This window comes from Pan paniscus, chromosome 12, assembly GCF_029289425.2.
Source record: "Pan paniscus chromosome 12, NHGRI_mPanPan1-v2.0_pri, whole genome shotgun sequence".
Lineage (NCBI taxonomy): Eukaryota > Metazoa > Chordata > Mammalia > Primates > Hominidae > Pan > Pan paniscus.
In genome coordinates this window covers 106,616,934-106,632,302 of record NC_073261.2, presented here as the reverse complement: position 1 = coordinate 106,632,302, position 15,369 = coordinate 106,616,934, and the positions used below count along the sequence as shown (strand labels likewise).

General features: G+C 37.8%; 1 protein-coding gene across 2 annotated transcripts; it reads right to left on the bottom strand.

Annotated features, from left to right (window-relative positions):
- Nucleotides 1-270: 270 nt before the first annotated feature.
- Nucleotides 271-10,169, bottom strand: TTC32 (tetratricopeptide repeat domain 32). 2 transcript variants are annotated; one of them, XM_003827004.6, is made up of 3 exons: nucleotides 5,221-10,169; nucleotides 1,387-1,553; nucleotides 271-644 (listed from the first exon to the last, which is right to left on the bottom strand). In XM_003827004.6, the coding sequence occupies exons 1-3, from the start codon at nucleotides 5,367-5,369 to the stop codon at nucleotides 505-507; spliced, it is 456 nt and encodes a 151-aa protein (XP_003827052.3). In that variant the 5' UTR covers nucleotides 5,370-10,169; the 3' UTR covers nucleotides 271-504. The 2 variants fall into 2 exon arrangements, with proteins under 2 accessions (XP_003827052.3, XP_008950599.3); XM_008952351.4 differs by lacking the exon at nucleotides 5,221-10,169 and adding an exon at nucleotides 4,546-5,214.
- Nucleotides 10,170-15,369: the final 5,200 nt, after the last annotated feature.

Genomic DNA, 15,369 nt, shown 5'->3' with positions numbered 1-15,369 from the left:
AAGGAGGATGTCTTCAATCTTAGAAAATGTAGGCTGAAATATTTAGGGGCGAAGTACTGTGACCTCGTCACCTTACTTTCAAATGTTTCAGCAAAAAGTTATATATTTAAATAGAAAAAGCAAATGTGGCACAATATTAACAACTCATGAATTTAACTGAAGAGTTTATTATACTTTCAACTTTTCTGCAGATGTAACATTTTTTAAATAAAAAGTTGAGAATAAAAAAATCATAAAAATAGTTTTGCTGAAGAAAACACCACACATTCCTTTTTACTATATTTAATATAATAATATACACTTATACATTGGTATTATTTACACTTCATTAAAAAAACCCATTCAACCTGAAATTAACTACCTTAAACACACTATTTAACTTTCAGTGCTAATGTATTAATTTCTTAAATATAAATCAAAATAGCTCAATATCTACTTTAAATTACTGATAACTAGATGCAGATGTAAGGATCATGAATCAATACTTCCATTAAGTTAAAAATATCAATAATTTTTTGCAACATTTCTTCTTTGTTTTTCTTCTTTGTCTAGAATAGTCTGTTTTAAGCTCAAAGTAGCATCTTGAAATCCAGGATTTAAGTCTAAGACCTTCTTGAAATCTTCCAAAGCATCATCAAAATATCCTGTACCAGAACCCAAAAAATGGAAAAGAGAAAAGAAACTGAGTATTTCTATATATTATTCATGGAAAAGCTTTGATACATGTACTTTTGCTTTTATATTTATGAGCTTTCAGTCACTTCTAGTAAAGGAATTTTTTTATCTTAATAATATAGAGATGTGTATATCAAAGTAATTTTGTGTGTCCTTAGGGAATAATACACCTAAAATTAGCTATGGGTTTATTTATTGAGATTTAACAGGTAAATATTATCAATCATCTTAAAATTTTAATAAAACTGTATCACCTGTTTTACATAATTGCAATAAAATTAAGAAACAGGAACTAATTTTCTTTTTGACACTTTAAATGAAGAAACAGTACCTATGGTCCCTTTAATCCAAGAATCTAAACTTCACTTTCTATTGTCTTGTGTGTCTTCAAAGATTTTAACTCAGAAAAGTTTCACAGGTGAACATCTGAATTGCCCTCATTTCACAGCTGGGAATGCACAAGCACAAAGTAATGGGGTCACCCCGGCTCCTGCGCCCAGGTCCAATTCCCACCCCAGTGCTCTGCTGTGATCTATAACGCCTATCAAAAGCCTAAAATAAACTCAGGGACACTTCCTTTGTTCCAAGCTCTAAACCTAAATTTCATAGAACTTTAAAATTTGATTACCACGTTAGTTTTACAACATTTGAAAGCTCTGAAATAACAGAATACAGTCAATGACAAAACTCAAAAAGAAAAAAAAATCTTACCCAGCCTATACAGTATCAACCCTCTGTTGTAATATGGAACTTCAAAATTGGGTTGGACTTCTATGGCAGATGTGTAGTCATCCATGGCTTCATAAAAATCAACCCTGAAGTACTTGATTTGCCCCCTGTTGTTATATGCAGTAGCCAAATCCTCAGGGCTGCATTTGCTTTAAACAAAAAGTTCACATTAAAAACACCGTGTTACCAAATTCCTCTCATTTCCACTTTCATTCTCTTTTGGGTATTGTCAAACTTCACAGCCTATAACATGCAGCATCAACACTGAAAATCCAAGCTGAAGAAAAAACGTACAAATAAAGAGCTAAAATCAATTTTTGTTTAACCCTGTTATCTACTTTTGTAGGGTTATACCACTGCAACGTCAACCTGAAAAGCATACTAACTTTACAGTGTGTTCACTGCCAACTTGTTCTGCTGAATATAACATTAAAATGATTGTTCATTTTTCTAAGCACACACCAGCAGGGCAAAGAAGACAGAACAGATAAATACTAAGCAAAGAGGGAAAGCCAGCCCAAAGCCCGAGTTTGCTATGGACATGTCACAATGTGAATCAATTTCATTCTCAAATTTTTAAGTGATCTTAAAACAATGAGATTTGAAATCATTTTCCACCAATAAAAAACTAAAGTTAACGCTAAGTGAAAATTCAACATGCTATGATCCCCAGGAAGTTATCTCTGGGGACAGAGTTGCCCTCCCTCCAGCCTCAGCTGGCATCCTCCCCAATGCCAGGCTGGCTTCCTGCTAGGAGGGAGGGCTCCTTTAGACCCCCTCAGGGCTCCAGTCAGTTTGGATGTCCTTTGTGTAGAACTGGCTCTGCACCTGAGGGAACTAGAGGTTGCCCAAAGAGCTTTAAATTAGCAGCCATTCCTGGGCTGTACAGCCAGGTAGCTCTAACCAGCCACCAGCTCAACAGGTCACAGCCTCTGGCTGCCCTGAACCTTTCTCTGCACAGGACAAATAGTCTGCACAGAGAACATTAGTGCCTCTGCTCTCAGTCAGGGATGATTGTTTCCCTTTCTTTTTTCCCAAAGCAATTCTCAAATTAGAACCAAACAGAGAATTCATCTGTCACTTCTTTGTAATACCCCGTAGTAAAAAGTATAGTCCTCTGAAAATATTTGTGAACGCAGTTAGTGTAAATAAAAGCTACTTCTCTTAATATCTTGATCCTTGAGATTTCAGACAGGGACTGTAACTATTGCTACCCTAAGAGGCACTCACAGCCCAAGGGCTTCCTTCAAACCAAGTTTGCTAACGATGGAGAGGAACTGTCGCAATTTTAGAAAATGTCTATTCTATGAGCTGTGATGGAGACTGGGTGTAAGGATACTTCTGGATGCCACTAAGCACCCCCGTTAAAACCTAGATTACAAGACGGTACCACTCCCCTTCACCTATGTGTGACATGACACTAGTTGAACTGCTCCCAGTAGAGAGTTTGAAGAAAAAAGCAATCTCAGGATGCCAGTAAGGTTTTAGTCATTAAATCGAAGTTTCAAAATTATTGTTATAAGTTTTTAATACTAATTATATATTCGTAATATAGAGAATCATAAAATGTTAGATTTAGAATTAGATCTCATTAAATCAAATTCTAAAATCGTTTTCACGTGGAAATTTTGTTTCATATTTTAAAGAAATGGACTAACAGTTGAAGCCGAAATTTGCTATATTAAAATTTTTGTAATGATAGTATTTATTATAATGGAATTCATTCAAGTTACCCAACCCAAATGTGAATTTTTAGGATTTGCTAACTTTCGCCAAAAAAAAATACATTTTTTTTTATATATATAAAGTGTGTGTATATATATTTTTTATATATAAAGTGTGTGTATATATATATACACACACTTTGGAAATTAGGTTTATGACTAAAGCTATACTTCAGATATTAAAAGAAAACGTCACAAACCATTCAGAATGAAAGGCATTCAAAAATTGCAAATATTGTTTCAAAATGATTTAGTGACCCAATACTTAGAAAATAAATGTAAGCTCCAAAAGATAAATTGAAGGGAAAAAGGTGAAATGACAGAATTCAGTTTCAATCCATGAGTTCCTAAAATTTTATCAAAAGCTTATTTTACAGATGAAAAACTGAGGCTGAGACATTAGCCATGTGGCAGTGCCAAGACTGGAATTCAGGCATGATGAACTCCCTTCTACTGTGCTATGACAAACTGTCTTTCCTGTGCTGGTAAGGCATAGCTATTATATATGCTACAGACACTTGTGTTCTTAGGCTGAGAGGTGCAAAGAAGGAAGAATAACAAGACTAGACAGCAACAGCATACCTGATGCTGACGAATACTTTTTAAAATCTACTAGGTAAGTCTACTCTTAGAGCTTGAAACATGAATAGTTTCGATTTCTATGTTTACTTATCTTTTTTATGAGGGAGGTGCACTGAGGAAAGTAGATGGTATCATCTTATTGCCTGTTCAGAAACTTCTATTATTATTCTTGTGTGTTATTGAAATGAGAAGGCAATTTTATCTTTCTGGTTTAATTCCATGTAAGTGTAACAAACAGGGTAAGAATCAAGTCCTTAGTGTTTAGTTAAGCCTCATACAAAAGACAAGCTGGCATCCTGTCCAGAAAACTCAAATCCACAACAGACAACTCACAACTATTCAAAAAGCTGTTCAACCAACCTCTCTGTTCTTTTCTCATCCTGATCCACTCCATACCATCAACAAGCCCAATCAAGGCAAGACTTGGAGTAAAAACAAATGCTACACATCCAGGCACAAGCCGAAAAGATGCTTTGGGCAAGCAGACAGTAACAGGTGACGCCGCTCACATCAGAGAAAGTCAGCGAATCGTTATGTGCTTCCTGGTGAAAGTACACACACCCACCTAAAAAGTATTCTTGCCATCATATTGAATCTGAATTCAATTGGATCAAACCTCAAGGTTTAACCACCAATTCACAGCAATATGAGACAGATGACCACATTAAATGACAGAAGAGATTCAGTCAGCAAGTCCAAAACACGGAAATTCAAAGGACACAAGAATCGGTTTCCTCAACAAATAAAGAGGGGAAGGTGGAGAAGAGACTTAAAAAGACTTGATGTGTATCCTGACTTGAACTAACTGCGAAAAGCGAACCAAAGAACAAAACACCTTATTAGTCGATCAGAATGGTTCCAACACTGACGACTTGATATTAAGTAACTGTGTGATGATGACATGGTGGTTCCTTCTGAAACATCCATGGATGAATACAATAGGTAAACTGATAATGCTTAAACCAAGTGATAAACACCTAGACGTTCGTTATGCTCTCTTCCACATATTTAAACGTTTTTCACAAGTGAAAAACACCACCAAGAGCCTGCGCCGTGACACTGAGATGGGAGTCGCGGTACTGTGGCCCTACGCAGCCGTGACCCCTTCCCTTCCCAGGTCGCGGATTTCCCGCCAGCTAAAATCACGAGTGGAAAATTCCTATCTGTCCTAAGTCTCTGGGTGCGAATGAGGAACGTGGAAGGAGAGACGGCGGGGTGAGAGGCGGCGGCCCGCGCCCGAGGATCGCGCAGAGGGATTGGTTCCCGGAATCTCCCCGCACCGTCGCGGCAGCTGGCTCCTCACGGGTGGGCTTCTCCCCGCGTTCTCCGCCGCCCTCGTCCTAGGCCTCGCCTAGGCCTTTCTAGAAAGACGAACGTCCGCCCGCTCAGTCCTAGTGCTGGGTTATAACAAGCGCCGACCGTGAGCTCCAGAGGCGAAGACAGGAGCCCAAACAACCCCAACGTCGCCTCCACCCGGGGTCGCCGCGGCCCCAGGTCTCGCGATAGTTACCTCCCGGGACTCTCGTCGCTAGAGGCCGCGCAAGCGCACTGGCGAATGTAAGCGGAGTACAGTGCCTCGGCCTCCGCGTACTCTCCATTGTTGAAATGAGCCTGGGCGAGTGTTAGGGTTGCGTGGCTTTCTTGCCGCTGTCCTTCCATAGCAGCCAAGGCCTAGTTTTCGGTGTAGAATGGGGGTTGACCTCCGAGCGGTTAGAGGTGGCACCACAAAGCCACTTCCACACCCTGGAATCTACCTTGACAGCCAACCTTGGCGCTAGGTTTGTGCCTTATGGGGATCCGTCGTCTCGCGAGATAACGGTTCCGCTGCTGGCGGGGCGTTTGCAGTGGCCCCTGTGAACTATGTTTCTGCCGTTACCAGTGTTGGACCCGCCTTCCTCTTTTTCTTAGAAAAGGCGCGGATGCGTGGTCGCAAACTGATTTCCAAGTCCGTTGTCTGATGCTGCGAGACACTATCCGTTTGTTACAGCGAATTGGGGGCCGATGACGCTGGAGGTGGAAGAAGCCGCGGTTCTGTTTCTTAATGGCGAATTAGCCTGCGGACTTCCTGTCATTCCCTTGCCTTTTAGCGTCCCAACTTAGCAAAACTCCGCGTTTAGGGTGTTCTGAGTAGGCTTTGTCTACCCTGAAACGCTTTGTGTCGACATTCCACCAGGTCTGTTCCACGGTCCAAACTTCTCTACCTTTTTTGACCCTCTAGAATTGTGTTACGATTAGTAGTATATTGTGTCGAGAGTCTGGGATCTTTGATGTTAGTTATATTCCCTGGCTGTTTATGCCAAAGGGAAATCCAAATAGTAATTTATTACGTACATTACGTATAATTCAAATTAAAATTTTGTAAGAACAGTTGCCAGCCACGCTACCCTACATGCCTGCTGTGTATCTTCTCGGCGTCCCTCAATTCTGTTTTGCTTCCCAAAGTACTTGAGCCCTTTCCGTCATAAAAAGTAAAGATGAAAAAATATATTTGGAGCATGATACTTACATGCGGAAGTCTTAACAGGACATAAATTGTGTGCTTTTGGCTGCTTTCATTAGATTTTTAATTTTTTCCTTTTACCACCACTGAAAAAAATACAAATACAGTGGATTAAGGTTAAATTAAAAAGCACTAGTAGAAATTAAAAGATTGCAAGACTACAAAAAAATAAACTGGCATTTCTGGTGTAAGCAAATAGACAGCTCAATAGAACAAAAGCCCAGAAACATACCGCAAATAGGCTGTATTTTGTAAAAGACATGTAACATATATGAGGAAAGGACAGATTATTCAAATGAGTGCTATTGGGAGGATTAGTTAACCATTTGGGGAAAAAAACATTTAAGCATTTAAGCTCCCAATTGACATAATATTCATTCCAGGTGAATTAAAAGATTAAATAAATAAGATAAAAAGCTTTTTTTTTCAGTTCCCATTTATTTTTGCCTCTTGGAGCAATGTCATCTTTTCAATATGAAAAAAACAAAACAAAAAATAAATCTGAAGTACAGGATAGAACAAAACCAAGTGTGTTGGGGGAAGCAACAGCAAAGGGAAGACAAGATGTTGCCAAAAAAATGGGGGGATTCCCCTCTCCTCTGGGGAATGACTCAAACACTGATGTGGCAGCGTACACTATTCTACATAAAGCCAGGGATGTTAATCCTTTTGGGGGATAAGAAAAAGTGGAGATGGCCAGGCTCTGTGGCTCATGCCTGTAATCCCAGCACTTTGGGAGGCCTAGGCGGGCAGATCACCTGAGGACAGGAGTTCGATAACAGCCTGGCCAACATGGCAAAACCCCGTCTCTACTAAAAATGCAAAAAATTAGCTGGGCGTGGTGGCGGGTGCCTGTAATCCCAGCTACTCATGAGGCTGAGGCACAAGAATCCCTTCTGGGTGGAAGTGGTTGGCAGTGAGCTAATTTTTGTATTTTTTGTGGTGATGGGTTTCCCCATGTTGTCCAGGCTGATCTCCAACTCCTGGGTTCAAGACATCTGCCCACCTCAGCCTCCCAAAGTGCTAAGACTACAGGCATGAGCCACCGCACCTGACTAGAAGTTTTGCTTTGTTCTGTTCAAGGAATAACAGGAATATTTATGTGTCTAAAAAGCAGTGATCTAAGAGGAAAATAGCAGGATATGTAATGGAAATTGGGGATTTGGGAAGGGGGTTTCTAAATAGGAGTAAGATTCTTAACCTTTTTTGTGCTATGGCACCTTTACAAGTGTGGTGAAGCCTATGTCGTTTCAATGTTTTCAAGTGTTTTTAAAACATAGGATTACAAAGGAAAGCAATTATATTAAAAAACAGTTGGAATATTAACAGATTTATTAAAATAAAACATTTATTAACATTAAATATCAAGAACAAATGGCAAACACAAAACTAGCAGAGGAAGAAAATAATAAAAGATCAAAACACAGATAAAACAAAAATGGAATCAACAAAACCAAAAGTTGGTTCTTAAAAAGATTAAAAAAGTTAATAAAACTTGAGCTAAATTGACTATGAGAAAGGAAAAGACTCAGATTACTAAAATCAGAAATGAAAATGGGAACATTACCATCAATTCTACAGAAATAAAGAGGATTATAAGAGAGTACTATGAACAATTGTATGCTGAAAAATGGGAGAAACTACATGAAATGAGCAAATGCCTAGAAACAAAAAACCTACGAAGATTGTATCATGAACAAATAGAAAATATGAATAGACGTGTGTATTAGTCTGTTCTCACACTGCTAATAAAGACGTACCCAAGACTGGGTAATTTTTTTGTTTTTAAGAAAAAAGAGGTTTAATGGACTCACAGTTCCACGTGGATGGGGAGGCCTTATAATCATGGCAGAAGGCAAACAGCACGTCTTACATGGCAGCAGGCAAGAGAGAATGAGAGAACAGTGAAGGGGGAAATCCCTTATAAAACCATAAGATTTTGTGAGACTTAGTCACTACCATGAGAAGAGTATGGGGGAAACTGCCCCCATGATTCAGTTTTATCTCCCACCGGCTCCCTCCCACAACATGTGGGAATTATGGGAGCTACAATTCAAGATGAGATTTGGGTGAGGACACAGACAAACCATATCAACCTGTAACTTGTAAGGAGATTCAATCAGTAATCTAAAAATAACCTCTTGACAAAGAAAAGCCCTGGACCTGATGGCTTCACTGATGAATTCTACTAAATGTTTAAGGAAGAACCAACACCAGTCCTTCTTAAGATTCCATTTAAAAAATGGTTATAACTAATGAATTCAGCAAGGTAGGAGGATATGAAATCAACATGCAAAAATCAGTTGCATTTTTATTCACTAACAATGAAGCTATCCAAAAATGAAATTAAGAAAACAATTCCAGCCAGGCACGGTGGCTCACACCTGTAATCCCAACACTTTTGGAGGCCAAGGTGGATGGATCACTTGAGGTCAGGAGTTCGAGACCAGCCTGGCCAACATGGCAAAACCCTGTTATCTATGAAAAATACAAAATTTAGCCTGTGGTGGCAGGCACCTGTAATCCCAGTTACTCAGGGGGTGAGGCAGGAGACTCACTTGAACCTGGGAAGTGGAGGTCGCAGGGAGCCAAGATTGTGCCTTGCACCACTGCACTCCAGCCTGGGCAACAGAGCAAGACTCTGTCTCAAAAAAAAAAAAAAAGAAAAGAAAAGAAAACAATTCCGTTTACAGTAACATCAAAAAGAAAAAAATATTTAGGAATTAACAAAGAAAGTAAAAGATGTGTACAATTAAAACTATAAAACATTGCTAAAAGAAATTAAAGAAGACATAAATGGAAAGACATGTACATGGATTAGAAGACTTAATATTGTTTAGATGTTAATATTATATAAATCAATCTTCAGATTCTATGGAATCCTTATCAAAATCCCAATGATGTTTCTGCAGAAATAGAAAACTCCATCCTCAAATTCATATGGAATTACAAGGGCTCCCAAATAGCCAAAACAATTTTGGAAAAAGAACAAAGTTTAAGGACTCACTTCCTGATTTCAAAACTTACTGCAAAGCTACATTACCCAAAACAAGTGTGTTATTGGCATAAAGACAGTTTTTTAAACAAATGGTGCTAGGAAAATTGGATATCCACTACAAAAGAATGAAGCTGGACTCTTACACCATATACAAAAATTAAAATAGATCATGACCTAAATATAAGAACTAAAATTACAAACTCTTAGGAAATACCTATGGCAAAAGCTTAACAACACTGAATTTGGCAATGATTTTGTGAATATGACATCAATGGCACAGGCAACAAAAGAAAAAACTACACAAATTGGGCTTGACAAGAATTTAAAAACCTTTGTGCATGAAAAGACACTATCAGAGTAAAAAACAAAATATTTACAAGTCATATATCTGATAAGGGATTAATACCCAGAATATATAAAGAACTTCCAAAAACAACAATAAAGCAAAACAATCCAATGCAGAAATGGGCAAAGGATTTGAACAGACTTTTCTCTAAAGAAGATACACATATGGCCAATGAGAACATGAAAAAATGCTCAACGTCACTAATAATTAGGGAAATGCAAATCGAAACTACAATCAAATACCACTTCTCACCACTCCAGTAGGATGGAAACTATTAAGAAGGAATAAGTGTTGGTGAGGATGTGAAGAAACTGGAATCTTTGTGCACTATTGGTGAGAATGTAAAATGGTGCAACCACATGGTGTGACACTTCTTCAAATACTAAGAATAACCATTTGATTCAGCAATTTCACCTCTAAGTATATACCCAAAATATCTGACAGCATGGTATTAAAGAGATATTTACACATCCAGGTTCATAGCGGTATTGTTCACACTAGGTAAAAGGTGGAAGCAATCCAAGTGTCTATCAACAGATGAGTGGATAAGCGAAATATGGTATACTCATACAATGGAATATTATTCAGTCTTAAAAAGAACAAATTCTGCCACGTGCTACAACGTGGATGAAACTTGAGGACATTACATGAAGTGAATTAAGCCAGCCACAAAAAGACTGAATGATTCCATTTTTATGAGGTACCCAGAGTAGTCAAATTCACAGAGACAGAAAGTAGAATGTGATTGCCAGGGACAGCTTTAAGGGGGATAGGGAGTTATTGTTCAATGAGCATACAGTTTCAGTTTTGCAAGATAAAGAATCCTGAAGATGGATGGATGGATGGTGGTGGTGGTGGTGGTTGTGGTGGAATATGAACAATATGAATGTACTTAATAAATATAGTTAATGCCACTTTAACTGTACACTTAAAAATGATTAAGATAGGCAAGGTGCAGGGTCTCATGCCTGTAATCCCAGCACTTTGGGAAGCTGAGGTGGGAGGATCACTGTGCTCAGGAGTTTGAGGCTGCAGTGAGCTATGATTGTGCCACTACACTCCAGCCTGGGTGACAGAGCTAGACCACGTCTTGTAAAAAATTTTAAAAAAAATTAAAAATGATTAAGATAGTAAATTTTATGCTATGTCTATTTCATCACATAAAAAATAGGGAAAAATCAAGTGGCAAGTGTGTTTTCTGTAAAAGATCGTTGCAACAACATTGCATTGAAGTCATTATTACTGTATTTCTATTAATTGATTTTGTTGCATCCACCGCAGTTTCTGCTTTATAAAGGTGGTTGCTACGAGCATAGATATTAGGTGTTATATCTATGTCTACAGATACTCTTACATGTTACATTGTCACTGTGAATAGCAGTTTTTAGCATTATCAAGTATTCTTGCTTGTAGTACTTAACTCACCACATCAACAAATTGAAGAAAAATCTCAACAGATGTAGAAAATGCAGTTAATAAAATTCAACTCCTTAGCAAACTAGGACAAGAAGACATACTTATTAAAACCTACCGACAAAATGTCTACAGAAAATATAATAAGCAATGATTTCTTAAAATATTGAAAAATTTCCTTTGAGATTAAGAATAAGACAAGAATGCCCAGTATCATCACTTTAATTATTCAGCATTGTATTGGGTATCCTAGCCAGTGCAATAAGATGATAAAAAGAAATGAAAGACATGACAATTGAGAAGTATTTTTTTTTAAAAAAGCAGTCATTAAACATGGTTATATAGTTGTATATGTAGAAAAGAAGTGCAAAGGACTGAGAGTGACAAAACATTTTTGAAGAAGAAAAACAAAGTAGGACTTGTACCAGATAGCAGGACCTATTTTAAAAACTATAATAACTGAGACATTCTGCTTTGGGCCAAAGAAAGACAAACAGATCAATGGAACAGAAAAAGAAATCAGAAATTGTTACCTACATATATGGACTTGATTTTTTTCCCATATAATTGCACATCAGTGTGGAAAGGGTGGACTTCAATCAGCTGGAGGTATCATTGACATTAATTTCTTTTAACTTTAGAGAAATCTCTTAGGAGCTGATATCTCTCAGCATAAAGACATAATACAACAATTTATTCAGTCTCACCTCAGTTTCTTTTTCTTCTGTTAAATTCAACTAAAATAGAAATCTCTTAGTAAAAAAATAAAACTACCAATGTTAAATGGGCAATTTGATGAGTTTTAACAAATGTGGAGTCATGTAATCATCACCAAAACCAAGATATGGAACATTTCTATCATCCCACAATGCTCCTTTGTATACCTTTGCAGTCAATCACCTACCCTTCTCCCTGATCTCAGGCACTACTTTCTATGATTTTGTCTTTTCTGGAATTTCATATAAATAACATCATACAGTATGCTGTCTTCTATATCTGGCTTCTTGCACGTAGCACAATGCTTTTAAGATTCATCTATGTTGTTACTTGTGTCAGTTCATTCCTTTTTATTTCTGAGTAGTATTTCATTGTGTGGATAGTCCACAATTTGTTTATACATTCACATATTAATGGATATTTGGTTTCTTTCCAGTTTCTGTCTACTATAAATAAAACTTATGTACATTTGCATTCAAGTCTTCCTGTAAATGTGTTTTGATTTCTTCTGGGTAAATTCCTAAGAGTGAGATTTCTGGGTTCTATGTTAAGTGTATATTTAAATTTAGAAGAAACTTCCAAACTTTTCCCAAGTGAGTGTACTGTTTTGCATTTCCATCAGCAATGTATGAGGGTTTCAGCTGTTCTATACCCTCACCATTTCTCTTGTCAATTTTAGCCATTGTAGTGTGTAGAAGCATCTCATTTTTTCTAAATCTCTCTCAATTTTACTACCTAGAAATTTAAACTGCCAAACAATAAATTAGCTAAATAATTTTGTTTTGTTTTGTTTTTTTGTTTAGACAGAGTCTCGCTTTGTCGCCCAGGCTGGAGTGTAGTGGCACAATCTTGGCTCACTGCAACCTCCGCCTCCCAGGTTCAAGCGATTCTCCCGCCTCAGCCTCCCGGGTAGCTGGGGCTACAGGAACCCGCCACCATGCCTGCCTAATTTTAGTATTTTTAGTAGAGACAGGGTTTCACCATATTGGCCAGGCTGGTCTCAAACTCCCGACCTTGTGATCCGCCTGCCTCGGCTTCCCAAAGCCTTTTAATGTCTACTTTCTTTTAATTTTAAAGAAATCTCTTAAGAACAAATACTGATTTTGGTACGAAGAAACCAATTATACAAATTTCTTCAGTGTCACTTCAGTTTTTTTCATCTCTTACATTCAACTAAAATATTTTATTTATAAAGATCAACTAATTTTACTTTCTCATCTATACCGTTATGTATTTTTGAAAATTTCTGCCATGAACATTTTTGCTTTTTATTTTTTTAATTATTATTATTTTTTGAGACGGAGTCTTGCTCTGTCGCCCAGGCTGGAGTGCAGTGGCACTATCTTGGCTCACTGCAAGCTCTGCCTCCCGGGTTCACGCCATTCTCCTGCCTCAGCCTCCCAAGTAGCTGGGACTACAGGCGTCCGCCACCACGCCCAGCTAATTTTTTGTATTTTTAGTAGAGACGGGGTTTCACCATGTTAGCCAGGATGGTCTCAATCTCCTGACGTCGTGATCCGCCCGCCTCAGCCTCCCAAAGTGCTGGGATTATAGGCGTGAGCCACTGCGCCTGGCCTGCTTTTTATATTCAAAAAAAAAAAAAACCAGTAAATATTAGTTTCTTAGAGAAAAAAATGAATTGAGAAAATGGTCTTTAAAATAGACAGTAGAGGCAGTACAATACTCCTATTTTCATTTTGAAACTGAGTAGAAAATCTTGGAGCTACATTATCAAATTTAGTATTCTTTATTTTCTCTTATAGGTCTAGTAGGACATAATTTCCTTCGTTCCTAAATGAGAACTCAGCATGACCATTAAGGAGTAGCTCACAGCAACCTCCAATATCTGACATTTGCCTAGTGCCTCTGGAAGGTTGTTGGGGTTTTTCCCCCCTTGTTTGGTAGCAAAAGTGGTATTGTATATCTATTGTACCTCCTGCTCCCTTTTCCCCTTCTCCACTCTGGAGCCCAATACCCTCCTAACCAACCCCCATCAGAATACTTAAATGAAGACACAGCAAACACCGTGTTCTCCGTAAGTTATAGATAAAGAAAACGTGGAATAAACACAAGTTATTTTTTTCTTCAATGTTTATTATTTTCGTATTTTTTCACTTAATACTACATAAAATCTAAGATCTCAGCTCTTGGAATACAGAAAAATAGTTTCAAAGTGTATTTTAGCAAAACAATTTATAATGAAATTAGCATTTGTGAATTAAGCATGTCAACATTACTGTGTTGCTTGTTAGGCACACTGCTTATTTGTACAGCTTTATCAGTCAGTTCCATCATTTCAATATTTTGGCCCACCACACCACTTTGAAACATGTAATGAAGGGCAAGTTTTATAATAAAAAAAACAACTTGGCATTACTCAACGGGAAGTCAGTACATGTTTTTTGCAAGGAGAACAACATAACTGTTTAATGATGCTGTCTTCAATATACTACCTAATTCTGTTTATGCAACTTCTCACCAGGTAATTGTTTTTTATGGTCAGTTTTGCTTTTCTTTGTCCCCCTAGTCAAGGGAGAGTTTGTTAGTGTTGTTATCTGGAAATTTCCTTCATGTCGAATAAAACCAACTAGATTGACTCATAATATAGGTGTTTTCTCTAGTACCATTTACACAGAAGACAAAGGTCCCCAAGACATTATGGCAGATCATTAAAACTTTCACAGATATAGATACCAAAGAGGCATAAGCTTTTACAAAAGTAAAAAAGATGTGTCTGTCTATATACATATGCGCGCGCACACACACACACACACACACACACAAAATTAGGTCCACAAGGTATGAGAGGTTGTTTTTAGAGATACTGGTTTCTGGATCCAACTGAATGAGAAATATCAACTAGATATTGTTTAAATATCAACTAGATCCAGCAACTTAGGATCTACCTGGAATAATTCGTTGGTGGGAAAATTCTAGGGCTCAGGCAGCACAGAATTAGGGGGAAATGAGAAGGCTCCAAAAGAGAGTTTCCAAAGTTAGGTGAAGTCTGAGGAGTCAACAGGTGATTCTAGAATTAAAGCAAATGAAAGTGTAACCAACAAATCACAGTAAGGGGCTAGAGGCATGACAATCGAATGAATTCTCAGCTGATTCCTGAGACAGGAAAGGGAAAGAAGAGATACTCAAGCATTAGACCATGGACTAAGAATTGCAGCTCTGATCAAACTGTCCTGCAGGAACCTTTCAGACAGGCAGAACTAATAAGTGTGCCATCCCTACAACCCTGAACATTTCTCTTTCCTTGATGAAGCAGAGAATAGTCTCATCCCTAAAAACAGAAAGTCCTGTGGAAAGATGCAAGTTCAACAGGAGATGTACTGTCTTAGACAGACTTCTTTGTTAGGATGTGATTTTCCGATTTGGGGAAATTTCCCATTCTGGTATAGAACAAATGAGAAAGCTGGAATTCATTGTGTTACATTTAGGTAAGTAAGTTAGTAACTTAGGAGACATATTAGGCAAAGTTAATAGAGCGTGTATGTGTGACCACAGATAGAAAGGAGCAAGAGATACCAAATATTAATGAAGCACTAAAAATATGAAAAGCCACAAAGATACCAAATATTCATGATACACTAAGTATGCATGAGACATATAAAGCCTTCAGTATGTGTGAGAAGTTGATTCAATTACCCACTGGTGACACTCATTCTGGCCTGTCCTT